The sequence below is a fragment of the Ammospiza nelsoni genome, chromosome 31 (genome assembly GCF_027579445.1).
Source record: "Ammospiza nelsoni isolate bAmmNel1 chromosome 31, bAmmNel1.pri, whole genome shotgun sequence".
NCBI classification, from domain to species: Eukaryota; Metazoa; Chordata; class Aves; order Passeriformes; family Passerellidae; genus Ammospiza; species Ammospiza nelsoni.
Genome location: NC_080663.1, coordinates 2,091,799 through 2,119,071, shown reverse-complemented (window position 1 = coordinate 2,119,071; position 27,273 = coordinate 2,091,799). Strand labels below are relative to the sequence as shown.

The following is a 27,273-nucleotide window of genomic DNA, read 5'->3' as shown; positions in this document are numbered from 1 at the left end:
GGGAGTGCTCTGCTTTTTAACCCCTGAGTTCTCAGAGGCGTATCCAATGTCCCCAGTGGCCAAACCAGGTGCCAGTATTCAAATGTGAGCACCTATTGGCCTGACCACTTCATATCCCAGAAAACTAACTTCCTCTCAAACCGTGACATCTATATAATCTCAGTCCAGTTTATCCCAGTCTGTAGGAACCCAGTCCATTTGATCCCAATCCATATTTGATCCCAGTCCATATTTGATCCCAGTCCAAAGAGTTTCCCAGTCCAAAGCTGATCCCAGTCCTGATTTGATCCCAGTCCAGTTTATCCCAGTCCATAGTTGATTTTAGTCCATATTTGATCCCAGTCCATTTTTATCCCAATTAATATTTGATCCCAGCCCGTATTTGATCTCAGTCTATATAAGCTCAGTCCAGTTTATCCCACACTGTAGGATTCCAATCAATAGTTGATCCCAGTCCATATTTTATCCCAACCCCGATTTGATCCCAGTCCATGTTTGATCCCAGTCCGTATTGCCCGGCACACATTCCAAAAGTCTGCAATTCCAGCTCCCAGCCAGGAAAAGATGTTCCCGCCCTTGTAGGGAAATGGAGCAAAATCCTACAGACACATTTCCCTGCCAGCCTTCAGGACTTCAGCTTCTGGGACTGGGAATTAAAATAATAATTGGGAAATAAAATAATAAATAATCACAGGAGGGTCTGTGGGGACATCTAAATCAGGGCAGGGTTCAATTAAATCAGGGGAAGGGGAATCAAAACAGGAAAAGGCTAAATTAAATCAGGGGAGGGGTCAATTCAGGGAAGGGGTCAATTAACGCATGGAAAGCTCAGATAAATCAGGGAAGGGTCTTTGGTAGCAGGGGTCAATTAAATCAGGGGAGGGTATTGGGTGGTCATTGGGGCAATTAAATATAGGGAGGGTCTCTGGTGGTGCCTGGGTCAATTAAATCAGGGGAGGGTCTCTGGTGGTCCGTGGGTCCAGGGAGACACTGAGAGAGAAACAGAGCAGGCAAAGAGAGGCAGGAGAGAAAATGGGACACCAAGACAATGAGCTGAGAAGGCGGCACTCTGCAAACAGAACTGCAACAGACTGAACATGAACGGGAGAGAAATCAGTAAGTCTCAGAGTTTTATTTGCTGTCAGATACATCCCACACACCCAGCCCCACACAATCTCCATGCCACCACTCTAATTGAGATCCCACAACTCTAAATCACTTCCCAACCTCATGTCAGCCTGATGGCTGCAGAATTGAGTGAGTTTGGCATGGGATTGAGTTTTTTGAGGTGGGTTTGAGTTCTTTTTGGGGTAAGATTGAGCTGTTTTCACTGGGATTTGAGTGGTTTGGAGGTGACAGATTGATTCCTCTTGGCTTTTGCAGTGCAAAGAGATGGAGAATAGAAAAAACTTAAGGTGAAATTACAAGTAGAAGCAGCCAGGTGTGTTCCCAACATGGATCACAGGGAATGTGAGTGACCAGGGCTGTGCCCAAAGTGCCTTCTCCAGTGGGGGATGGAGCTGGAGCAGCACACGAAGCTCTGCCCACACTCAGGGCACTCGCAGGGCTTCCCTTAGTGGTGCCTCTGTTGGTGTTGGGTCAAGTTAGAGCTGCTGGAGAAGCTCTTCCCACACTGGGGACACTCGTAGGGCCTTTCCCCTGTGTGGATGCGCCGGTGGGTGACGAGGTTGGAATTCTGCTTGAATCCCTTCCCACAGTCGGGGCAGCGGAAGGGCCTCTCCTCTGTGTGAATCCGATAGTGCCGGAGGAGATTGGAGCTGGTCGGAAACTTCTTCCTGCATTTATCACACTTGTAGGGCCTCTCCCCAGTGTGGATGCGCCGGTGGGTGATGAGGTGGGAGTTGTACCTGAATCCCTTCCCACAGTCGGGGCATTGGAAGGGCCTCTCCTCTGTGTGAATGCGATAGTGCTGGAGGAGATGGGAGCTGGTCTTAAACCACTTCCCACACTTGGAACACTCGTAGGGCCTCTCCCCAGTGTGGGTCCTCTGGTGCGTGACCAGGGTGGAGCTCAGGCTGAAGCACATGCCACACTCGGAGCACTTGTACGGCCTTTCTCCAGTGTGGTTCCTCTGGTGCCTGATCAGGCTGGAGCTCAGGCTGAAGCTCTTCCCACACTGTCCACATTCATAGGGCTTCTCTCCAGTATGGGTGCTCTGGTGCTGGTTCAGGTGAGAGCCCCGGCTGAAACACTTCCCACACTTGGAACACTCATAGGACATCTCTCCAGTGTGGATCCTCTGGTGGCTGATCAGGTTGGAGTTCCACCTGAAGCTCTTCCCACACTGCCCACACTCGTAGGGCCGTTCACCAGTGTGAGTCCTCTGGTGCCTTATCAGTTCGGAGTTCCACCTGAAGCTCTTCCCACACTCCACGCACGTGTGGGGCTTCTCCCCATCATGGAGCTGCTCATGGAGCACCAGCTCCAAGCTCTGGCTCCGTCTCTGGCCGTCTTCCCGGCCCAGGCTGGCTCTTTCCCCCTCAGATCCCTGCCAGCTGCGTTTGCAGCCCCTCCTCGTGCGGCATCTCCGGGGCTTTTCCTCCCTGTTGGCTTCCTGCGCCGTGGAGCCGCTCAAAACGGCCTCTTCCACCAGGTTCTGCCGCAGGCATTTGTCCTCCCTGCTCTCCATGCTCAGCTCCTGCTCTGGGGGAGGAAGGACAAGGACAGGATGGGATTTGCCTCCATGCCACAGGCAAGGGCAAGGAGATCCCCCCAGGCCTGAGCTGCAGCCAGGGCCATTCTGGGCTGGGAGATGGAGCAGCACAGAGGGGAAAGGGGCACTGACTTCCTCCTCACCTGCCTCAGTGTCCTGGGGCATCTTCCTCTTCCTCGCAGCCTCCCAGGCCTCGGCAATGGGAAATCCTGGTTTGGGGAAAACAAGGGATGAGCACATTTGTAGGAGTGTCGGGGGGTAGGACGGTCGGGACAGTTGGAGACAAGAGAGCTCTGAAGCCAGGGCGTGGAACTTGCAGTTTATGCAAAGGGCCTGGGTGCAGGGCCCTGCTGGGAACTGCCAGGCACAGCTTGGAGCAGGCCCGAGAGAAGAGAGGGGTAGAGAGGATGAGAGGGTAAGAGAGTAAGAGGGGAAGAGCGTAAGAGAGTAAGGGTCCCGTTACAAGACAATAAATCTTCTTCTGTGTTGAATATTCTATTTCTCACTAACCAATCTAGTACAAGACACAAATCCTATAGCCTTTAAAAACAGCCTATAAAAATCATGACATCACCAAACTGTGTTACATTTTAAACCCTAATGTGGAGAGTATTATTAATAATTGGTTAGCTGAGAAAGGCCATACTGACATAATGCCGCTGGTTAAGCTGAAGGAGGAAAGTCAGCAGTCAGCAAGCTGAAAGGAGAGGTAAGCAGTGACCTTGCTGCAACATGAGGATAGGGAGTAGAGATTATTCCTGAATATATCCTGAGAATATGTAGAAAGTATCAAAAGTAGAACCGTAGGAATGCAGAAGTAGGCGTAGGTGCTGACATGTAACTGACCAATCCTGAGCTCAACTTTTGCAATATGTATGAAGCTCATTATTAACTGTATTTAACCCGCCGTACTGATCAATAAAATTGGGCCTGTGATGATCAACTTGATGTCCTGGTCTCCTTCCGTCGACACCCTAAAAACTCCTCTTTGGACGCCTTCTATTGAGCTAGTGGGGTCTGCTCTGACCTTTGGATCTGTCTGCAAGAAGAGGGAATTGTTTCATCAAAAGGGGATTACCTTCAGTTGGGCCACACCATTGTTTTCCAGTTGTTCACTAACTGAGGTATCTCAAAGCTTGCTTTCATTTCAATCTTCCCCTTACATTTTATGTTCACAAAATCTTTTGCCAGACAATCATATTTATAAGGCTTTCCTCTTTCATCTTCCCCAAAAAACATTGAGTTTGAAGGTTACTCTGCCCAAGTCCATCTCTACAAGTCACTGGCGATCTGGGCTCCACAAAAACCTCCCAAACACCAAGTTTCAGCCCTGAAAAAGCCTCCCAGGAGTTCCCCGTCCCTGGTCCCTCCCCTCTGGTGATCGGAGGTTCCCCCTGACCCAGCTGCTGGGGGTCACGCTTGGATTGGGGGTCCCCCTTCTCCTCAGTGCACGCCCTGCCCAGGCTGCTGGCAGTCCCAGCAATGCCAAAAGCTCTCCCTGCTTCGCTCTCCCCATTTCGGGATGCCGGGGCTGTTTGGGCTCCTGGGCTCCCTTCTCCCCTCATTCTCTGCTTTGGGCTGTGAATGAGACGAGGGCTGGTTGTCCCAGACCTGCCAAGTGAATGCTGGAGTCTCCGGTGCTGCCTTTCCAACTTTCCTCAAGGGAAGCAGCCAGTAAAGAGACACAGCGAGTGATAAGAGGAGTGAGAGAATCCCCCGGGGTAACTGGGACTGGGTCTCAGAAAGGGGCTGGACCCCTCGGAGGAAGGGAGCAGAGGAGTTTCCGAGCCCAAACCACTGGGAAATGGGACAAAAGGGGCTCCTAAAAATGCTGTTGGTTTGAGGGAAAAGAGAGCCCAAGATAATCCAGAATTAAAACCTGCTGGGTTGAGGAATTAACATTCCAAGAGCATCCACAGTTGAGCAAAATTCTGCCGGATTGAGGATATGCTCAAGAGCATCTGGGGTTGGACAACACAGCTGGGTTGAGGGATATCCAAGAGCACAGGGACTGGCAAGAAACACCTAAACTTGTAATAAGTGATTTTAAAATGTATTATATGGTAGAGATAATTCATGTGATTAATGTATAAAATGTTGTAAAATCCAAACTATGTCTTTTGACCATCCTGGCAGGGAGCAGTGTATTATTCATATACATCTAGTTCCTGGACTTGGTTGAGATAAACATCGGGGTTTTTAATGAAAGAATAGAAGCTTCCAGGGCGATAATCGCTGGCTTCCCCTGGTCACCAGGTCCACCCAAGAGTGATGAACGCCTCGAAGATTACAGCTACCACAATGATCCACAGCCCCACCCTGATGCATGTGAATGCTGACTTCCCCAGAGTCTACTGACAACATCAGACACCGGGACTGAGTCTTTGTCCACCTCTGCACAGGTAAAGACACGGTTATGCATGGGAAGAGACACAAAGAACATTCAGTCATCTCTGCCTCGAGCAGAATAAACTGTAAAAGAACTCGCTGCGTCAGGCAGCATTTGTGAACAGGGGGAGACTGACATTCGGAGGTCAGATCAGTGTTCACCCAGCACCGAACCCAGGCTCGACGCTGACCCTTGGCTTTGGTAGTGTAGATGACCGAACTTCCGTCTTCCAGACAAATTAATAAATTTGTGTACTATATTTTCTTATAAGTTTGGCTCTCGATTTGATCATTTATAACAGAAGGTACCTTATTGTTGTCTTGTTGTGTGTGAGAGTGAGTCAAACACAAAATCAGCCTCAGCTTCCCTGGCGGGTGGGAAGGGGGGCTGTGCAAAGAGGAGTGTGTGACCCACAAATAAGCCATTGTTCTCCTGGGCATGTGGGGGCTGTGGCATAAGGTACAGGTGACCTGCAAAGGGGCCATTGTCCCCAGGGCATGTGAGGGGGCTGTGGCTGAAGAGTGTGAGTGACACACAAATCAGCCTCACAGGTGAACAGCACCGGAGGCAGCAGAGTCAGGGCCCTCCCAGGAGGCCCGGAGATACTGAGACCCAGAGGCCACCCCAAGGTGAGGGGGGCCACAGGGACCCGCGATTCTCTGTCAACAGGGATCCACTCTGTGTCCTGAGGGTGGGAAAAAATGTGTGGGAGAGAATGGGAAATAAAAGTGAGTGAATGTAGACAAATGAAAGTAAAGGTAATGTAGATTCTCTATTTTAAGCTTCACTATATTTCCTTGGAGGGAGGTGTATTGTACTGAAAGTAGTGTGAGAAAAAAGTTTTTTATTTTTGTGTGTGTAGTTGAAAGAAAAGTGGTATTTAGGTTGTTAGTGAAAGGGAAAAGCAGAGGCAGAAGATGAATAGATAAGAGCTTGAAAAATGAGACAGAAAACCAGTAAGTTGGATACAGGGAAAAAAAAAAGAAAAAATACTCCTTTGGGAGTTACGTTACCTAACCGATACAACTCCTTGCAAAAAAGGAAAATGGAGAGTATGTAGTAGTCGATGGGAAAAACATGCAAACAATGGAAAAAGGGAAATTACCCTTAAACTAGTAAGCTCAACCTTGTGAATTATATACTTTAAAAAGAGCATTAGAATATTTAACATAAAATAAAGGAACGGTATATTCTGATTCAAGGTATGCCTTTAGAGTAGTACATACCTTGAAAAAATTTGAAAAGGAAAAAGATTACTTAATTCAAGAAGAAAGGGACTAGTACATGAGGAAATGATTTTAGAGGTTTTAGAGGCATTACAATCACCTAAAAGAGATAGCTATAGTACATGTTATGGAACCCCAGAAGGGAAAGACGCCTGAAAGAAGAGGAAATAATTTGGCGGATCACGAAGCTAAGGATGCAGTGGAAAATGGAGCTGAAAGAGTGATGTTAACATTAACTCCAAACGAGGAAAAACTGGAAATTCCAAAGATTAGGGAAGCTGAGAAAAAATAATTACACAACACAGGAAGTGAACAAGAGAAATCAGGGAAATGGAAACTTCTTGATAGAAGACAATTTCTAAATAAAATGTGCTTCTAGGAAAATATTAGAAGACTTGCATCAGAAAACCCGCTGGGGTACTCAAGCGCTGTGTGATCATTTTTTAAGGAACTATACGCGCACTGGGATTCTCGGAGTAGCCAAGCAAGGAACTGAAAGATGCTTAATTTGCAAAGGATAAATAAAAAGGTGATGAGAAAAACAACATTAAGAGGTCCTGAGTTAGCTGGTTGGCAATTTCAAAGTATCCAAGCAGAAGTTTGGATTTGTTAGGTTCAGTGTTTATTTGTAAAAAAAACCCATTTAATCTAGAAGAAAGAGAATATGCCATATGTAAGACAGGAGATTTTAGGAGAATAAAAGTCTTTAAAGTATGAGAAACCTCCGAGAAAAAAACAAGAACAGAAAATGGGGAAATGAAAGGGAAGAGAACAAGAGGAAAAATCAGAAAGAGAGTGGCATCCTCTGCAGGTCTTGCCCCCTCCGTTCGCGGCCCAGGCGCCTGTCCCGAGTCCCGGCTCGCTGCCCGCCTCAGCTCCGCCTGCCCCGGTTTCCATCCCAGGTGCGGCCTCACTGCCCAGGGCAGCTCCACCTGCCCCGGCGCTGTCGCTCAATTTGTGTGCCCTGCTCCCACTGCCTGGCCCGCGGCCGCTCTGCCGGCCATGCTGGGGAAGATGGGGGTTGCTCTGTCCTGCCGCCTGCTCCGAGGTCACCGCGCCCACCGCACCCAGGGGGGGTCCCAGCCATCCCATCCCCGGCTGCCCTGCCCGTGCCACCTGCGCTGGGCACCGCCGCTGCTGCCGGGCTCTCCCACCTGCCTTTGCTCTGCCGGCAGCTGCCGGATCAGCCGCCATCAGCCATGTGGGGGCTACCCACGCTCCAGGCTTGAGCTGCACGGGAAGATCCCCCTCTGGCGATTCCGGCAGCAGACCCTGCCCACAATCCCACCGAGCCTCGGCGGGATATCCTCCCCTGACCCCGTCCTGCTCTGAGTTACGGCCCCTTGGTAACCACAGCTCCGGCTGTTCAGTGAAACTCTCTCTCTCTACAGGAAGCACCTTATCGAAACAATAGGAGCTCAGTTAAAAGGCAGCCTTCTCCAAATTCTTTCTCTAAACAGAGGAGAAAGGCTAGAGAAGGTAAAAAAGTGAAAGATTTAGATGAAGGGATTGCTCTATTTCCGTTCAGAGAGGTTCCCATGGGAGGGATGCGCTCCCCCGCCCCGCGGGAGCCACCAGCGCCCCTGCCGGCCGTGCCCGGAACTGCACCCAAGGGCAAAGCGCCGCAGCCCAAAGGCCGGGACTGGGTCCGGGCTCTGTTTGCTGTCAGTGCCGCAGCTGTTGGTGTTTGTTTGCTTTATTATACACACTAGTAAAGAACGGGTATTCCTATTCCCATATCTTTGCCTGAGAGCCCCTTGATTTCACCATTCTAAAAATCAGGAGGGACGGGGTTTGCATTCTCCATTCCAAGAGAGGCTTTTTCTGCCTTCCCAAGCAGACACCTCTCTTGTAAAGCAAGACAAGCACCCACAGGCACTGAGGGGGCTGCAGGAGGGGCACAAGAAGGCCCTGCAGCACTTGGGCACAAAGGCACAGCAGGTGAGTGCAAGAAGGGAGCAGCAAAAGGCCAAGCTGAAGGCAAAGGCCAGGGCACAGCTCCTACAGCCCCTGAGGGATCAACCCCAGGGCCCAAGGGGGCCCCAGCACCCAGGGCACGGCTCGGCCACAAGCACCTGGCAGAGGCATTGCCCTCCTCGGCAGGGGAGAGCCCACCCAAACAGCCCCTGGCAAGGAACCAGGGCTCCAGCTGCAGGGCACAAGGACACTGCAAGCACAGACAGCAGCACCCTCGGACCAGCAAGTCCACCCCTTGATGGACATGGATTGGCAGGGCTGTCACAGCTCCCATCACACCAGGGACCCTCCACACTGCAGCCTTTGAGAACATTCAGGGTGAGTCTGCATTGAGAGGAGGCATTTTCTGATGGACACAGGGGCCTCTCAATCGACTCTGAATCTTACACAAAGAGGGAAAATAGTAAAGGAATGTTTTAATTTTTCGGGGAATGAGTGGGAAAGATGAGCAGCTATGATTTGTTCAACCAGTATTAGAAGCTGGGAGGGATAGATGTGAAGGAAATGAATTTCTTTTTCTTCCTCCTGTGATTGTAATTAACTAGGAAGGAATTTGAGTGCTGGATTTTAATACAGTAAAAGGGCATACAGAGGCCAGTTCTGTTCTACCTTTGTGCCAAAAGTCTGACAAGGCCCATGCTGAAGTGAACCCCGAAGTGGGGGAGCCCCAGGGAAAGAGGGAAAATTAGATATGGAGCCTCTACAAATTACTTTGAAGCAACCAGGACAAGCAATTCCCTGTTCCAAGAGAGGGAAGGAAGGGCTCACAGCCTGGTATTGAGTCCCTGATAAAGGAAGAGCTTTTGGAGCAAGGGATGTCTCCCTACAACACTCCTATCCTGCCAGTCAACAAACTGGATGGATGGACAGGAAGAGGAAACACAGAATTTTCAAAGGTTAAAATGAAGATTAACTGAGGTGGCTGGCCTGGGCCTTCCAGACAGGGAAAAACAATTTGAATTATACGTGGATGTTAAACAGGATCTTGCCAAAGGAATTCTTGTGCTAAAATGTTCAACCCAGTGGCCAGAGAGTGGCCTCATTGTCTGCAAATTGTGCAGCCACAGCTTTCATGGGAGCTGAGGCCTGAAAACTGATGACAACAGGAGGATCTCCTAGATTCAATTCTGGCATCAAGGTAAAGCTTTGACAACCAAAAGAGCCTCTAAATGGATGAGCAGGGCTCGGTTATTACACTATGAAACTTGTTCAATGGTGCAAGAGGATTTAGAACTGAGGACAGGGCAAGGGTTTAACCCAGCCTCCTGTCTGAACAGCCTGGAGAGGGGCTGGCAAGGAACCCAGGACTGCACTCAAGGGACAGAGCTCCAGACCCAGGCTGGGACAGATTGATGATGGGACATTCCCTGGCCTGAGGGAGAAAATGTGTTTGTGGATGGCTCTGCAAGGGCAACAGAAGGGAGAAGAGCTACAAGACAGGCTGTTATTAAGGAAGGGGAATCAGACACAGCGCAGGTCACCGCCCCATGCTCAGCTCAACCCGCACAGCTGTGGGTGCTTGTGAGAGCCTGGCACTGAAATGCCCTGAGCAGGAAGGCTTCAATATCTTCTGCTGACACCATGGCACCTAACAGGGGGGCAAAAGCAATTCTCACTGCTTCAGCAACCACTGGAGCAGATAGCAAGGCACATTCTCCCACAGGAAGCTGGGCTGGCACAGAGCCTGCCCTGGCACTTTGCTGCTGCCAACACCCAGCCAGGACATCGGCTCCTGCCTAAGGAGTGCAAAGCAGCACCACCGGTGGCCAAGGGGCCCATGCCAAGTGTCCCTGAGGCCAGAAACAGCCGCCAGCACAGCTCAACACGGGGGGACCCCTCAGCCTGGCCTCAAGGGCTCTGAAGCCCCGGAGATTTGCACTTCCCGCCCGCAGCAGGAGGATGGGAGGCCGCCCCTGAGCCTACCCTGAAGGCAACGCAGCAGCAGCCAGGGCTCCACAGCGGGCCAAGCCCCTGCGCCTGCCCACAGATCCTCGCCTGGAATCCTCTGCAATCCTGGCCACCCTCCTCTGCCATCTCCAGCTACTGGGGCCAAGCCTTGCTGCCACTGCTGCAGCTTCAGCGCTGGCTGGGCCTGCACTGCCACAGCTGCTGGGGAACACCACGGCACAATTCCACTCTGGGGCTCACTGACACCCACACTCTGGGCTGCCTGCCACTGCACTGCTGCAAAATGTACCGAGTGTGGTTCTTTTAAACCTTATTTCTCTACCCAGGCTTGGTTTGTCTTTGCTTTGGGAAAGGAATTTTAAAGCTTTTATTTACAGGGTGTTACAGCACTCAATGGAGATGAGTTACACATTCCAACAAACTGGGAACAGCCCAATGACACCTACAGAGATAACGACCAGGAACAAAACATCAACATTGCCCAGCAGCAAACAGCAACCAACAGCTACCCCAGACACTGCCCCCGGCAGAGCTGGAGACACCTGGGCTGGAAAAGGCTGAGAAGGAAATCCAGGAGTGTGGAGACCAAATTCACACATCACAGTCGAAGAAATCCGGGTCCAACAGGAAACCAAATACTAAAACCTTACACAACTTGGAAGCAATGAACATTAAAGCAGTGGATTTAGATAGGTTCTACATAAAGTTTAGGAAAAATCGAGTAAAACTCACATGGCATGGAATGATTTTCTCTGCACAGCCGGGCTACTTGTGAAAGAAATTATTTCTGTTGCACATCCTGGCCAGAACCAAGGAATGCCTTGACTCTCTAACACTAAAGAGATTCTTAGAGAGTTTTTGTTTTCCCTGCCAGTTTAAGAGACAAAATTATAACATGAGAAAGATTGTTCTTAATATTCCCACTTTATATTGTCAGATAGGTTTGGGTTAGAAGTGTGAGAATCAATTTTTGGTGGAGGTTTTTCCATGTTCGCCTTTACATCACATTTTGCAAAACTGAAGAGCTTTAACCGTAGTACTTTTCACTCATAATACTTGTAACTTGTAAATAGTTAATACTTTTTTTTAAAAAAAGCAGATCCGGGGCAGGGGGCCACATGTGACTCACCAGAGGGCTGCCCTGGTAGAGAAGCTCCATTCCAGGCAGCCTCCAGAGGAGCTTTAGAAATGCAAATGAACACTGCTGGGCAAAGTGTGGACAAGGTACCTGGGTCTCTTGCCTGGGGAAGGAATTGGGCTGATTCCCTCTGCCCTCACCCCAAGCTCTGCCTGCTGGCACTGATGGAATTTGCACAGCTCAAGGCAGAGCCCAGGGGGAGGATATCTGACCCTGCAACAGAAACGGGTGAAGCTGCAAAGGGAAATAGCAAATGGAGAATGTTGTGAAAACTTCACTATAAATAAATGGGGGGAATCATCCCTCTGCCCACTCCAACATGTGCTGGCACAGTCTGTGTTATATAGGGTATATTAGAGCACTGGGGATTTTTTGCTACCATAAATTCAGGGAAATCAGTTGTGATTACAACTATTTGATGATTTAATTAGACAAAAGCAGTCAAATGATGCAGCCCTGGCTGGAGAGAGCGGCCAAAAATGGGGAAAAGATGAACGGCCAGCAGAACAAATCCTACAACACCATGGACCAGGCCCTGCGAACCCCAACCAATTCATATCAGGAGCCACAGAACCAATTTTTCATTTCAATGGCATCATTAGATTACAAGCTGCCCTCACAATAACCAACCAAACAGCTCCAGCTCCTGACCCTCCTGCTGACTAACCCACTGAAATGAGGAACACAACACTAAACCATGGGATGGGATCAGATCATCTGTTAGCAGAAAAAGGAGGAGTTTGTGGAAAATTAATTTACTCAAACTGCTGTTGGCAAATAGATGACAAAGGAAAAGTGGTGAAAAAAAAAAAGAAAAACAACAACGGAAACAAAAAAAGCAGCTCATGTATTGGTTCAAACGTGGAAAGGATGGGAATGGGACAGGGTTTTGCGGCTCCCTGGCAGACCATGGGTTAAACGAATGCCGTTTCTCCGCTGATGTGCTACAGCAACTCTCACCTTTTTACCATGCTCCACACCTTGAGAGTGCAGCTCATTCAGTAGCAGAGCGAGGGGCCAGGGACTCGTAGATAAGGAAGTAAGAGGCGAAACCACCAGCTTCAATTAATGTTAATTAGTAACATGGACTGCTGCTCACGGAAAGACCCGCTAAATTCCTGAACTTCGAGAAGAAAAAAAACATAACAGAGCCATGAATATCGGCTGTTATGCAAAAGTGGGGGTGCACATTAACGAGGACATGCAGTTGGCGGATCGGGAGGTCGGAACCTACCAAGCACCTCAGCCAGTGCACAAAGGGTGAGGGAGATAAGGCCGGGAAAATGAGGATGAAAAGGAGACTGCGAACTACAACAATGGCAGAGAGCGCACGGCAAATGCCCCACGGCCTCTCCCTCAGCTCAGCAAAAAAGCCACTTTTACAGGACTCCGCTGTCTCCTCTGGGCACAGAAACCTCCGGCCACGGGAATTTCCCCGCACAGCCCCGGGCACGGGGCAGCCCCCTCTGTCCCAGCCACAGCAACCGGGCCGAGCCAGCGCTGCTCCGCCAGCGGCTCCTGCCGAGGCAGCGGCCGCAAGGAGACCGCGGGCAGCCGCTCCCGCAGCGCCCTCACGCCAGCGGCAACACGCGCCGGACACGGCACAACGAACCCGCCCGAGCCCCCTGCCGCCCCCGAGGCCCGCAGCCAGCCCCGAGGCCCCGCACAACCCAGCGCGGCTCCCACCTGCGCTGCGGCCGCCTCCGAGCTCCGCAGCCACCTCACCGCGCTCCGGCCGCTGCCGCCGCTCACGGCACCGCACACACGCTCCCACAATGCCGCCGCTGCCCAGCCACGGCCGCCCTCAGCCCGCCACCGGGGCCCGGCTCCGCCCCGCTCCCACCAATCAGTGCGCCACAACCACGACTGACGGCACCATCGCCCAATCCCAGCCAGGGGCGGGCTCTGCACACGGCACAGCCCCGTCCCGCGCTCTCAGGGCCCCCCGGGCTGCGTGAGGGCAGAGCCGGAGCTGAGGAACAGCCCTGGAACGGGCTCGGGCCCGAGGGGGATTGAGCTGAAACCCAAACAAACTTCTCCGCACCGCCCGCCACGGCTTTCCCGGCACTGCGGCTTCGGTGGCTCCGGCTCCGCGAGAAGCCCTGGAGCCTCACTTCTCCTACCCCTAATTAGGAGCATCAGTGCATCGCTTTGATTTCCCCTAGAAATGGGAAACCGCCCCAAACCCTGTGGATGAGTGGGGGAGGGGAGAGATTTCTGACAGAAAACTCCAAAACCTCAGAGCAGGATAATAAAAAATAAGTGAAGACCCTTAAATCCAGCTTTTCCCCGCCTCCCTCCTTCCAGCTGCGCCTCGTACCCCGGCAGTGCCGCAGACAGGGAATGGGGCCGGGCTCAGTTCATGCCCCGGGGCTTCTCCCTCTGCTCAGGGACAGGAGTCGTTCCCCTGCTGCACCCTGGGTTCTCTCCCACCGGTGACTTCTCCAGGAACTTCTCCAAGCTGAGTCCATCCCACGGGGCACAGCCCCCTCCAAGTGCTGCAGCGTGGGTTACTCAGTGCTAAACTTAGGGGACTGCCTCTCGGGATATTACCACTACAGCACTCGCACCAGAATATACACACGGAATTTTAACAGCTCTGAGAAGAAATTTAAAAAAACCAACGAGAGAGAGAAAGAGCGAGATTCCGATCGCGGCGCTCCGGAGCGGCGGGGCGGGAACGATCCCTGCGCCAGCACTGCCGGCCCCAGGCCAAGCCCAGCCCCGCAATCCAACCCCGCTGCTCACAGCGCCCGCCCTCCCCGGCCCGGGGCACAGCGAGCCCCGCACCCGCTGCGCTCCCGAGCACAAAACGCCCCTTCCCACCGCGCTCACCCGATAAACACAGCGCCCCTGCAGCCGCTCACGCCTCTCTCGCTCCTCCCGAGCTTCTCGGCCTCCCGCACCCTCTGCCCCGCACCTGGGCCCCGCCAGTGCCGCGGGCTGGCGGCAGCAGCTGCACCTTCCTCTGCCTCTGCTCCAGCCTTGCCCAGGTGCCTCGGCTCCCTTCGTGCTCGCCACAAACTGAGGCCTTCACAAGGCTGACCTAGAACAGAGGCCAGGCACGGTTACACAATAAAGCAGGCATTTGTTAAAAGGCCTCCGTGGATACACCTTGGGCAGAACAAGAGCCCAGCCAGGGCTATGCCCAAGATGCACCAAAATGGCCACAAAATGGACGGCCGGTCACGAGGTCTGTCACTTTTATAAGTTCTGCTCCATTTGCATATTGGCGTTAATTGTCCAATTATGTCTTTAGATGATGAAGTCCCATCCTTCTTGTTTTTCTCTCTTCAGTGCCCGTTGTTTATGCTCTTGGGCCTGAAGTTTGGATTATGTGTCCTTGCGTTCCCAGCTAGAGCAGGAATTGTTTTGTCTCCCTGCTCTGTGAACAGAGCTCAGCATTCCTTAACATGAAGTCCAGACCCAGAGAGCAAAGCCACACAGAATCTGAAAAATAGAAAAGCCAAAACCTGAGGCATCAAATCCATGAGAGCCCCCCACACACTCACCACGCCTCCCCCTCGGCACCCCCCAGGCCCTCCCCATTGATTGAAGCCCCCCAAATGCTCCCAGGCCTGAGCCCCTCGGCTCCCCTGAACCCCCGGCCCGTGTTCTCACCCGGGAAACCCCAAATCTTTGGGAATTCCCAACTGGGATTACCCAATTCTCTGGAAACCTCACCTGGGACCCCCCAAAACCTCACCTGGGACCTCCAAACCTTCCAGGATCGCCCCAACCCCCCCAGGACCCTCCAAACTTTATCTGGGATTTCCCCAAACTCCCCCGGGAGCCCCCAAACTCCACCTGGGATCCCCCAAACCCCCCAAAATACTGCTGACAGTGGGACAGAACTGGTGGCACTGGGTTGCTGACACTGGAATGAAGCTGGGGACACCGGATTGGTGGCACTGGAATGATGACACAGGGGTGGTGTCACTGGGACAGACCTATGGACACCGGGGTGGTGACAGTGGGATACAACTGGTGGCACTGGAGTGGAATTGGTGGCACTGGGCTGGTGGCACTGGGATGGAACTGGGGACACTGGGACAGGACTGGTGGCAGTGGCACGGGGACACGGGGATTGAACAGGTGGCACTGGGCTGGTGGCACTGCCGTGTCCCTGGTGCCACCTGTTCCAGTGTCCCCATGTCCCAGCAGTGTCCCTGGGGGTGGCCGAGGACGGTCACCTGCTGCTGGCCCTGACCATGGTGGCCGTGTCCTGCAAGGTGGCCTGGCAGGATCTGGGGACATTGCAGCATCACCTGGCCACCAGCGGGGCCACCAGCGGGACATGGCCCTGCGCCTGCATGACCGCGCCCGGCAGGTGGCGGCCACCAGGGCCAGCGCCGAGGCCACCACGGCCACCAACGAGGTCACTGCGGATGTGCTGGGGCAGCTGGAGGAGGTGACGCTGGCGCTGAGGACGTTGGTGGCCGCTGTCACCCGGGACAGGGAGGTGACGCCATGGGGGACAAGGGGACAGGGCTTCCCCAGCGCTGCCCGGGCGCTCGGGGACATCGTGGTGGTCTTGGGGACACTGGGGGAAGGGCACAAAAAGGTGACGCGGAGGCTGGAGGAAATTTTCTTTGAAATTGTCCAAAATCCTGATGGGAATTCCTGGGGTACTGTCACTTGGGATGCTCAGGGACACGCAGGGACACTTTGAGGACACGCAGGGACATGCAGGAACATGGTACCAGGTCAGGGGGTGAATGAGCCCCCTCGGTGCCTTCAGCAGAGGCAGCTTTCCGCCGTGGCTGCAGTGGAGCCGGGTTATAAATGACAATACAATAATTAGCTTTTGCAATTCCTGTATTGGCTTTTGCAATTGTTGTTATTGATCACAAGTATTTTGCTATGGTGCTTGGTATTGATACTGATGACTGATAATCCCTTGCAGCTGCTTGCTGGTACAATATAATCTATCCGTTGATGTGTGCACTGTGTTACCGATTTATTGTTTGCCTAATGGTGCCTTGAGTCCCTGCCTCTGCCCCCAGCCCCGTTACCATCAAGGACCCCCCCCCAATTTACCAGGGCCCCCCCATTCACTGCTCCCCCCCTTCACCGATTGCCCCAAAGCGCTGGGACCCCCCGATCCATGAGCTCCCCCCAGTGCGCCAGGACACCGACACCACCATCCATGGGACCCGACCCCCACCCCCGACCCCTCACTGCCCTCCCACTCACCAGGACCCCCCCCAATCCATGGGACCCCCCCCGAACTCACTAGGACCCCCCCCCGGCACCCCCCCATTGATTGAACCCCCCCGAAACGCCCCCAGCCCCTCCCCGGCCCCCCCGAGTCCCCGGCCCGCGTTGGGTCCCGGTGGGTCCGCCGCTGAGCGGAGCCTGTCAATCAACGCCGATCGGGCTTGTAGTCACGCCCACGGGGAGACGGGGCCACGCCGGACGGCCAATGGAGACTGGCAGAGCGGGGAGGGGGCGTGGATTGGAAAGGCGAGGAATGGGAGAGTAGAAAAGGAGCGGAGCTCCACAAGCGGCAGCCAATGGGGAAGGGAGAGGGCGTGGACTGGGATGCGAAAAAAGGGGAGCGCGGGAAAAAGCGGGCAAGTAATGGGGGTGTGGGAAAGGGGCGGGGCCTGGAGGGAAACAAAAGTGGGCGTAGCTTGACAGAGAAGGAATGGGGCGGGAAAAGGGGCGGGGCCTATAAGGAAACAAAACTGGGCGGGGCCTGGTAAGCAAGGAATGGGGCGTGGGAAAGGGGCGGGGTTCCAAGCGGAGCCTTGGAAGGGGAGAAAAAGAGACCCCTTGGGGACACTGGGGGGTTGTTGGGGACACCAAGGCTCCCAAGCGATCCCAAATCCTACTGGATCCCAAGGAATAACCACAAATGGTCTCAAATCCCAAATCCTGGATCTAAAACTTCCCAGATCCCAAATGCCGCTGGATACCCCAAATCCAATCCTAAAAGGTCACAAATCCTGGATCCAAACCAATCCCAAAGCCCAGACCCCTACTGGATCTCCAAAAACAATCCACAAAACCCAATTTCAAATCAAGATCCTGGCAGGAAAATGGACAGGGATAGTGGGACAGGAAGGGGGACACTGGGGTGAAACTGGTGGCAATGGGATGGAGACATTAGTATGGGGACAATGGGGTGGTGGCACTGGGAGCACAGGGATGGAACTGGGCAGGTGGCACTGGAGCAGGACTGAGGACACTGGGCTGGAGCTGGGGACAATGAGAGGGGACTGGGAAGACTGGGATGGTGACATTGGTATGGGGACAGTGGGGTGGTGGCACTGGGCTGGCACTGAGAGCACTGGGATAGAACTGGGCTGGTGGCACTGGGATGAACCTGGTGGCACTGGGATTGAACTGGGGACACTGGGGTGTGACAGTGGGGCAGCCCTGGGGACACTGGACTTCTGGCACTGGACTGGTGGCACTGGGATGGAACTGGGGACATGGGGACAGGGCTGGTGGCAGTGGCACAGGGACACTGGGATTGAACTGGTGCCACTGGGATTGAAGAGGTGGCACTGGATGGGTGGCACTGCTGTGTCCCTGGTGCCACCTGTGCGGTGTCCCCGTGTCCCCACAGTGTCCCTGGGGTGGCTGAGGACGGTCACCTGCTGCTGGCCCTGCCCGCGGTGGCCGTGTTCTGCCAGGTGGCCCAGCAAGGGAGGGGACATCGCGGTGTCACCTGGGCACCAGCGGGGCGGCCAGCGGGCCGTGGCCATGCGGGGGGCGGGGCCTGATGTTGCGACGTCACCTCGCCCCGCCCCTTTCCAGCGGGCGCCATTCCTTGGACATCGGCTCTGGCTCTGCGGGGAGATCGAACCGGCACCGAGAGATCAAAGGAACGATGGGAAGGATTCCCCTGAGCGATGGATGCAAAAAGAGATTTGCCTTCCCAAACAATCGGGGCTTGGGGGGTTAATTAATTAATTAATTAATTAATGCTGGCATCAGCAACCCAGTGCCAGCCCAGTGTCCCCAGCCCTGTCCCAGTGCCACCAGCCCAGTGCTCCCAGTGCCAGCCCAGTGCCACCGCCCCATTGTCCCCATACCAATGTCACCATCCCAGTGTCCCCATCCTGTCCCAGTGCTGCCATTTCTGTCCCAGTGTCCCCAGTTCCACCCCAGTGGCAAAACAGCAAAAAAGAAGAATTCTCTCGTCACCAGAGAGTGAAAACACGACACGATTTAACTGCAAGGAGAAATAAAATAAATTGGTTTAATGCACAAGATAGTGTGGAGGCAAGTCAAGGGTTAAAACCAAACAAAAGAACATCTGAACTCACAGGAATGTATGAAATAAATTTATATCGAATATAGAAAAATATATACATAATTTTATATAAAAATATTATTTTTATTTATTTATTATTTTAATTATTATATTAATAATACATTAATACATTTTAATTATTATATTAATAATACATAAGTATAATATAAATTGTTAGTATAAAATACATTAATGTAAAATATTTTTATCAATATATAATATTTCTATTGTATTACTCTCTCAATATAATACTAATATATATTTTAATTAACATTATATTATGAATATGCATAAACCTTAATGAATATGCCTGAAAACCTCTTTGATGTAACAGGACGTAAAGAACATGGCTTAATTAATGGTGAGCCTTTGGCAATTAGCACCAGAATTTTAACCTTTAACAAACTTTTATAAATATTTCAATTCTGATCCGTGTTTCTCACAGGGGGTCCTGGCTGATAATGGGGGAGGGGGGGACAGGACTGAGCCCGAAGAGACCCCCCCAGTGCTGGGGACCCCCCTGTGCCTCCCCAGCACTCGGAGCCCCCTGGTCCCACTCCCGGCTCCCCCCAGTCCCGGTGCTGCTCCCGGGGGTCCCGCGGCTCTGGGGGCTCAAAGGGGAGGGGGCAGAACCCCTGTGATGGGGGGGGGGCACAAAGGGGGGTCCCGGCCCGGTGCTCGGAGGGGGTCGGTGCACGAGGGGGGGTCCGGTCCCTGTCCCGGTGCTCGGTGAGGGGGGATCAGGGCACGAGGAGGGTCCAGTCCCGGTGCTGGTGCACAGGGGGTGCTCAGTGATTCGGGGGAGTCTCCAGCGGCCCCAGTGCACGAGGGGGGGTCTCGGTGCTCGGTGATTTGGGGGGGTTTCTGGTGGTCCCAGTGCCTGAGGGGGAATCCCAATGAACGATGACAGCACTGATTGATGGGGGGGTCTCCGGTGGTCCCGGTGCACCAGGGGAGGCTCCCGGTTCCTCCGGGGGGGTCCGGTGGTGCCGGTGCACGAGGAGAGGGAGGGAAACTCGAGGGTCCTGATGCCTGAGGGGGGTCCTGACGGGGGCGTCCCGGTGCATGAGGACGGTGAAATTCGGGGGTCCCAGTGCTCAGGGGGGTCCCAGTGGGTGCTCAAGGGCAGCGTGTGACACAGAGAGAGACCCCGGTGACACCAGGGACCCCCACACAGCGACTGGGCCAGTCCTGGTAACACTCGGGGGTCTCTTGTTGGCACTTGAGGAACCGGTGGCACTCCGGAGGCTCGTGGTGACCTAAGGAGCTGGTGGCACTGGAGGTGCTCTTGGTGACACGAGAAGCTGGTGGCACTTGAGGAACTGGTGGCACTCGAGGGGCTCTTGGTGACACACAGCGCTGTGGCACTCAAGGAGCTGGTGGCACTCGACTGTCCACAAGTCTCTCCAGTGACATCACTGCACCAATGACATCACAGTGGTGACATCACTGTCCCCGCAGCAGCCTTGGGATGTCCTTGATGGCTTTTTGGCACTGCTCAGCCACTGCATGGCTGCCGGGGCCACAGGGGCCACCGTGGACACTATAGGGACTCAAGAGGAGGTCGTGGATGTCCCCAAGTGTCCCCAAAAGGTGATGCTTGAACAGGCGGGCACTGGCCTCCCACAGCTGCTCAAACTTGGCCACTTTCACCACCAAGTCCTCAGGGACATTGGGGGATGCCTCCTTTGTCCCCTCCAGGGCAGCCTCAGTGTCCCTGAGTTGGCACTCCATGTAACTGATAAACTCAGTGGCTCTGTCACACGCATCCACCAAGCGCTGCAGCGGCTCCAGGGCCACCTCTGCCCAATGTCTCCTCCTGATGGCTGCCCTTGCCCGCCTGGAGGCCACCACGGCCTCTCACATGGCCTCATTGGTGGCCATTGCCACCTGGGCATCACGTGTGGCCCCCATTGAGGCCTCCTTATCCCTGTCCAGGGCCACCATGAGCTGCTGAGCTGTGGCTGCCAGGTTGTCCCCAGCTGTTCCCCTGCAGGTGGCCTTGTCCTTCTGGTCCCTGGCCCAGGCGAGGCCTGTGTCCTCGCAGGCATCACAGAGCTTGGTGATCTCCTCGACCAGCTGTTTCCATCTCTCCTCACATGCAGACACCAACTCCCGGCAGGCGCTGCCCGCGGCTCTCACATCGGCCCAGGTGGCCCCCGGGGTGGCCCCGAGGGTGGCCAGGGCCTGGCCCAGGGAGGTGACACCGGGGTGTTCCAGGCCCTTATGGAGGCTCCAGGTGAAGATCCTCAGGGCCGCATGCAGCAACTTTGGGGGCGCACAGCGCCGCACGCCCCGGTGTGGCCCGGTCACGGTGGCCGTCACCTCGCCCAGAGTGGCCACTACGGACACCAGAGCCTCCAGCAGCTGGGGAGGGGACAGCTGAGGAGGGGACAGGGGAAGTGTCAGGGACCTGGTGGCACATGTGGCCTCTTGTGTTGCCCCTGTGCCCTCCTGGGATCCCATTTGTCCCTTCCCTGGAGGGCTCTGCTGTCCCCTCTGTCCCTTTGTCACCCCCTCATCACCTCAGCCACCCCCTGCCACCCTCCCTGCTGTCCCTGCTGCCAGGCCCTGCCACCACACTCGTAGCCTCTGCCAGCCTCTGCTGTCCCTTCTGCCAGCCTTCATGTCCCCAACCCCCTGTGTCACCCCCATCCCCTCCTGCCCCCACACCATTTCCCCTCCCCCGCTGTCACCTCTCCCCTTCCTGCCACTGCCTCCTGTCCCCTTTGCCACCCCCTGTCCCCTCCCACCACATCCCCCATCTCCCCCCATCCTCCACTGCCCCTCACCCCCAGTGTCCCATCTGTCCCCCTCTCCCCCCGCCCCATCGCACCTCTTGGAGTTCCACGCTCACTGGGGACACACTGGGGATGCTCTGGGGACACTCTGGGGGTCGAAGGAGCCTTGGGATGTCCTCGATGGCTCTTTGGCACCGCTCGGCCACCCCACAGGCACTGGGGCAGGCAGGACCACCAGTGAAATAGACCTTGATGATGTCATCAACTGCCCCCAGCAGGTGATCCTTGACCAGGTGCGTCTTGGCCTCCCACAGCTGCTCGGCCACGGCCACCTTGGCCACCAAATCCTCAGGGACATCAGGGGATGCCTCATTTGTCCCTTGTCCCCTCCAGGGTGGCATCAATGTCCCTGAGCAGGCGCTGCAGCTGCCGGGGGAACGCGGTGGCTTCGTCACACGCGGCCACCAAGCGCTCCAGCAGCCCCAGGGCCGCCTCCACCCACTGTCTCACCATGGTGGCCCTTGTTGCCTCGCTGGCAGCCACCCTGGCCTCTCTCCTCACCTGGGCTCCATGCCCGGCCACCACCTCAGCCCCCTCCTCCCCACCCAGGGCCTGACCCAGCTCCACCATGTTTTCCTGAGCTGTCCCATCACGGGCAGCCTCGTCCTGCAGCTCCCTGGCCCGGGCGGTGGCTGTGGCCGCCCTGTCGGCCGCCTTGGTGGCCAAATCCCTGCAGGTGTTGTGGAGCTCAGTGGCTGTTCTGGCCAGCTCAGCCCAGCGATTCATCAGCACAGACACCGACCACTGCCACTCGCTGGCTGCCATTGTCACGCGGTTCCGGGGGATCCCTGGGGTGCTCTTGTAGGCAGCCAGGGCCTGGCGCAGGGAGGTGACAGGGTCATCGTCATCTGATGTGACATTGCGGCGCCTCCAGGTGTCATCAGTGCTGTAGAGGGTGTCCCAGAGGTTGCTGGTGAAAACCTCCAGGTGCCCGTACAGGCACCCTGGGAACAGGAGCAGATTCATCTCCTCGTCCTGCCTGGGCAGGGTGCCCAGCAGCTCACCCAGGATGGCCACTACAGTGACCTCTGGCTGCAGCAGGGCCGGGGACAGCTGGAGAGGGGACAGGAGAGGAGTCAGGGACCTGGTGGCACTTATGGCCTCCTCAAGAGTCCCCGGTCCTTTCCCGGGGTCCCCTTTGTCCCATCCCTTGAGGGCTCTGCTTCCCCCGCTGTCCATTTGTCACCCTCTCGTCCTCTCTGCCACCCCCTACCACCACACTCGTAGCCCCTGCAACCCTCTGCTGTTCCTTCAGCCACTGCCTGCTAGACCATGTGTCCCCAACCCCCCCAGTCATCCCCATCCCCCACTGCCACCTTCCCCCGCCTTTCCCCTCCACCTGTCACCTCCCTCCTTCCTGCCACTCCCTCCTATCCCCTTTGTGACCCCTGTCCCCTCCCACCAGCCCCCATGTCTCCTCCATCCCCCATTGGCTCCTCTCTCCCCCCACCACTCCCCCAACCCATCGCACCTCTCGGAGCTCCGTGGTCACTGGGGAGACACTGGGGACACCCTGGGGACACTCTGGGGATTGAACGAGCCTTGGGATGTCCTCGATGGCTCTTTGGCACTGCTCAGCCACCCCATGGCTGGGGTGGGCACTGGGGCGGGCAGGACCACTATCGAAATACAACTGGATGATGTCTCGAACTGTCCCTGCAAGGTGACCCTTGACCAGGCGGGCGTCCTGCAGCTCCCTGGCCCGGGAGGGGGCGGTGGTTGCCAAGTCTGCTGCCACAGTGGCCATCACCCTGCAGGTGTTGCAGAGCTTGGGGGTTTTCCTGGCCAGCTTGCCCAGTTGTCCACAAGCACAGACACTGATTGCTGCCACTTGCTGCCCACCATTTTTACATGGTCCCAGGTGCTCCCAGGTACTGTTGGAGGCGGCCAGGGCCCGGCTCGGGGAGGTGACAGGGTCATCATCATTGGAGGTGACATTGTGGCACCACAAGTTGTCATCAATGCATTATAGGGTGGCCCGGAGCTCCTGGTGAAATCCTCCAGGTTCCAGCGCTGACACGGTAGGGACACGGGCAGCATCTTGTCCCATCTGGGCAGGGTGTCCAGCAGCTCGCCCAGGGTGGCCACCACGGTGACCTGTGGCTGCAGCAGAGCTGGGGACAGCTGAGGAGGGGACAGGGGAGGTGTCAGGGATTTCATGGGACTTGTGGCTTCCTGGGGTGGACCCCTGCCCCCGAGGGGTCCCCTTTGTTCCCTCCATCCCTTTCTCAGCCTATTGTTCCCTCCGCCACCCTCTGCCCCTCCCCTAGTAGGCCCTGCCACCACCCTGCCCCTACTGCTGTCCCCTCAGCTACCCCTTGCCAGCCCTAGTGTCTCCTCCCTCCATTACTCACTGCCCCCTCACCCCCCTTTCCCCTCCCCTCTCTGTCACCTCCCCCTTTCCTGCCACTGCCTCCTGTCCCCTTTGTGACTCCCTGTCACATTCACCATCTCCTGTGTCCCCCCATCCCCCACTGACCCCTCCCCCCAGTGTCCCCTCTGTCCCTCTCCCTCCCCCTCCCCCCATCGCACCTGTTGGAGCTCCATGGTCACTGGGGACACCTTGGGGACAACTTGGGGACACACCAGGGGTTGAACTAGCCTTGGGATGTCCTCGTGGCCCTTTGGCACTGCTCGGCCATCCCACAGGCACTGGGCCTGGCAGGATCACCGGTGAACAAGAAGTTGATGATATCTTGAAGTGTGTCCCCCAGGTGATCCTTGGCCAGGCGGGCATTGGCCTCCCACAGCCACTCGGCCACAGCCACCTTGGCCACCAAGTCCTCAGGGACATTAAGGGACTGCTTCTTTGTCTCCTTCAGGATGCCTTTGGTGTCCCTGAGCAGGCGCTGCAGCTCCCGGGGGAACGCGGTGGCTTCGTCACATGCGGCCACCAAGCGCTCCAGCAGCCTCAGGGACGAATCCACCCGCTGTCTCACCATGGTGGCCCTTGTTGCCCAGCTGGCAGCCACCCTGGCCTCTCTCCTCACCTGGGCTCCATGCCCGGCCACCACCTCGGCCCCCTCCTCCCCACCCAGGGCCTGACCCAGCTCCACCATGTTTTCCTAAGCTGTCCAATAATGGGCAGTCTTGGCCTGCAGCTCCCTGGCCTGGGCAGTGGCGGTGGCCACCCTGTCGGCCGCCTTGGTGGACAAATCCCTGCAGGGTTTGGGGAGCTTGGTGGCCGTCCTGGCCAGCTCAGCCCAGCTGTCCTTGACTGCAGCCGCTGACCGCTGCCACACCCAGGCCCCCATTTGCACATCAAACCTGCTGGTCCAATGGGTGCTCTTGTAGGCGGCCAGGGCCTGGCTCAGGGAGGCGGGAGGGTCATCACCATCAGAGGTGAAAGGGTCATCATCATCGTAGGTGACATTGCGGTGCCTCCAGGACTCATCAGTGCACAGGCTGTTGTGGAGCTCGTTGGTGAAGTCCATCAGGTCCCAGTACAGGTGCAATGGGGACACGAGCAGAGTCATCTCGTGCAGGCTGGGCAGGGTGTCCAGCAGCTCACCCAGGATGGCCACCACGGTGACCTCTGGCTGCATCAGGGCCGGGGACAGCTGGGGAGGGGACAGAGGAAGTTCAGGGACCTAGTGGCACTTACGGCCTCCTGCGATGACCCCTGTGCCCTCCCGGGCTCCCCTTTGTCCCCTCCCTGGAGGGCTCTGCTGTCCCCTCTGTCCCTCTGGCAACCCCTCGACCCCTCTGCTACCCCGCACTGTCGCTCGCGTGTGCTCCCCATTCCCCACTGCCCCCTCCCCCACCGTCGCACCTCTTGGGGCTCCATGCTCACTGGGGACACCTTGGGGACGCTCCGCTGGCGAAGGAGCCCCAGCACCAGCTCCGGTCCCCCGGCCCTGGCGTACGCGCCGGTAAAAGGCAGAGCCCCCTCAGGAGGGGCCGGAAAAGGGGTTTGGCGAGGTGACGTCACCGCCCGCCCTTTCCAGTACCGCCCCTATCCATGGAAAGCGCCTGGATTTGGCCGTTTTGGTTAAATCCCAGGGGATTTAGGCTCAGTAGAAGGGTACTTAGGCTCCATCCCCAGGGGATTTAGGTTCCATCCCACCATTTCTAGGCGGATTCATTCCGCCGTTCCCGGCTGGATTTACGAGGGAACGCGGAGCGCTCTGAGGAGCCCGCAGAGTTGCCCTCAACAAACAGGGCCGCGGTGCTTCTCTCGCGAGACCTCTGCCGAGAAGCCCCAAAGGCGGCGCGGACCAATCAGAAGCCGCGTCGGCCAAAAGTCCTGGCAGAAATTCCCGTTGCTTCGGCGTCGGCAGCTGCTTCCGGCGAATCCGCGGTGCATTGTGGGCATTGTGGTCCCCGTGGGGCCCAGCGCCGCCGGCGGAGCGGGGCTGAGGCCGCGGAGGGGGGAAGGGGCGGGGCGGGAATTTGCGGGCGCCGAGGGAGCCCCGGGACCCCCCCCGGCAGCGCGGGATGGGCGACAGCGACCGCGGTCAGCACCGGGAGCGGGGAGAGGGGGAGGGGCGATGAGGGGGGGTTTGGAGGGGTTATGAAAGGATTGGGAGGGACTGAGGGAGAACTGGGGGTCCTGAGGGGATGTGGGGTGTCCTGAGGGCGTTTGGGGAGATCGAGAGGGAGAACTGGGGATCGTGAGGAGGTTTGGGGGCTCCTGAGGGGATTGGAGGGGTTGTGAGGGGATGTGAGGGGGTAAGAGGAAGAACTGGGGATCCTGAGGGTATTTGGGGAGTCCTGAGGGGGTTTGGAGGGATTGTGAGAGGGCTGAGGGGTTGTGAGGGGGTTTGGGACGTGGTGAGGGGATGTGGAGGGTCCTGGGGGAGAATTAGGTGTCCTGAGCGGGTTTGTGGGGCTCTGAGGAGATCTGGGGGGGTCTTGAGGGGATATGGAGAACTCATGAGGAAATCTGGGGGGATTCTGAGGAGATTTTCGAGGGTCCTAAGTAGGATATGGGAGCCCTGCGGGGGACGTGGGGTACTGAGGGTAGTTTGGAGGGCTGGGGGCATTTGGGGGCATTCTGAGTGGGTTTGGGAGGATTTTGGAAGTTTCCGACTAGATTTGGGGCATCCTGAAGGAATTTTGGAGATCCCCGAGTGGATTTTGTGGGTCCCTGACTGGATTAGGGGTGATTTGGGGTTATTTTGGGGAACCTGACTGGATTTGGGGGCATTTGGGGAATTTTTGGATCCCTGGCTGAATTTTGGGGTATTTTCAGATAATTTTGGGGTCCCTGACTGGATTCTGGGAGGATTTGGGTAATTTAGGAGTCCCTGAGGGGACTTTGGGGTATTTTCAGGTGTTTTTGGGGTAAGTTTGGCTATCTGACCAGATTTTGGGGTCCTTGTCCTGATTTTGGGATATTTTAGCATACCTGACTGCATTTTGGGGTATTTTCGGGTCATTTTGGGGTTCCTCACCAGATTTTGGGCATTTTGGGGTAATTTCATGGTCCCTGACCAGAGTTTGGTGATTTTTTTTGGGTAATTTTGGAGTAATTTTGTGATCTCTCACTAGAGTTTGGGTGTTTTTTGGGGTATTTTTGTAGGACAACAGGGGTAGAATGGTCGGGATGGAGAGAGACAAGAAATCTCTCAAGCCAGGTCATGGAACTTGGGGTTTATTGCAAAGGGCCTGGGTGCAGGGCCCTGCTTGGAGCTGCCAGCCACAGCTGGAGCAGGCCCGAGAGAGGGAGAAGAGTGGTGTTATATTTGTCCAATTATCCTATCATCAACAAAACCAAACAATATTAAAGGTAGCAGCAATTTTCATTGAATAGCTTAGAATAAATAAAATCGGATACACTTGAAATATTGACAATGTAATTTGGTTAAAATAAGGGATAATTTGGTTCCAATAATAGCACATAAGCAAAAAAACCAAACGGAGAGGGGTACGGAGTGCAGGGCCCTTGGAC

The 27,273-nt window shown here is 55.5% G+C and overlaps 3 protein-coding genes and 1 pseudogene across 5 annotated transcripts in view; 1 reads left to right on the top strand and 3 right to left on the bottom strand.

The window, feature by feature from the left end:
* LOC132085611 (class I histocompatibility antigen, F10 alpha chain-like) overlaps positions 1-27,273 on the bottom strand; it is a 777,359-nt gene that overhangs the window by 588,968 nt on the left and 161,118 nt on the right. The gene's annotated exons all lie outside the window — the stretch shown is intronic.
* LOC132085589 (zinc finger protein 239-like) lies at positions 972-13,083 on the bottom strand. Its single transcript, XM_059491057.1, has 4 exons — positions 12,999-13,083; positions 12,273-12,430; positions 2,818-2,883; positions 972-2,664 (listed from the first exon to the last, which is right to left on the bottom strand). Exons 3-4 carry the CDS (start codon positions 2,837-2,839, stop codon positions 1,574-1,576), a joined length of 1,113 nt encoding a protein of 370 aa, XP_059347040.1. The 5' UTR covers positions 2,840-2,883; positions 12,273-12,430; positions 12,999-13,083; the 3' UTR covers positions 972-1,573.
* Positions 21,481-25,382, bottom strand: LOC132085596 (uncharacterized). Its single transcript, XM_059491062.1, has 4 exons — positions 25,153-25,382; positions 24,648-24,940; positions 22,852-23,504; positions 21,481-22,433 (listed from the first exon to the last, which is right to left on the bottom strand). The coding sequence occupies exons 3-4, from the start codon at positions 23,125-23,127 to the stop codon at positions 21,690-21,692; spliced, it is 1,020 nt and encodes a 339-aa protein (XP_059347045.1). The 5' UTR covers positions 23,128-23,504; positions 24,648-24,940; positions 25,153-25,382; the 3' UTR covers positions 21,481-21,689.
* LOC132085617 (zinc finger protein 850-like) overlaps positions 25,765-27,273 on the top strand; it is a 316,878-nt pseudogene continuing 315,369 nt past the window's right edge.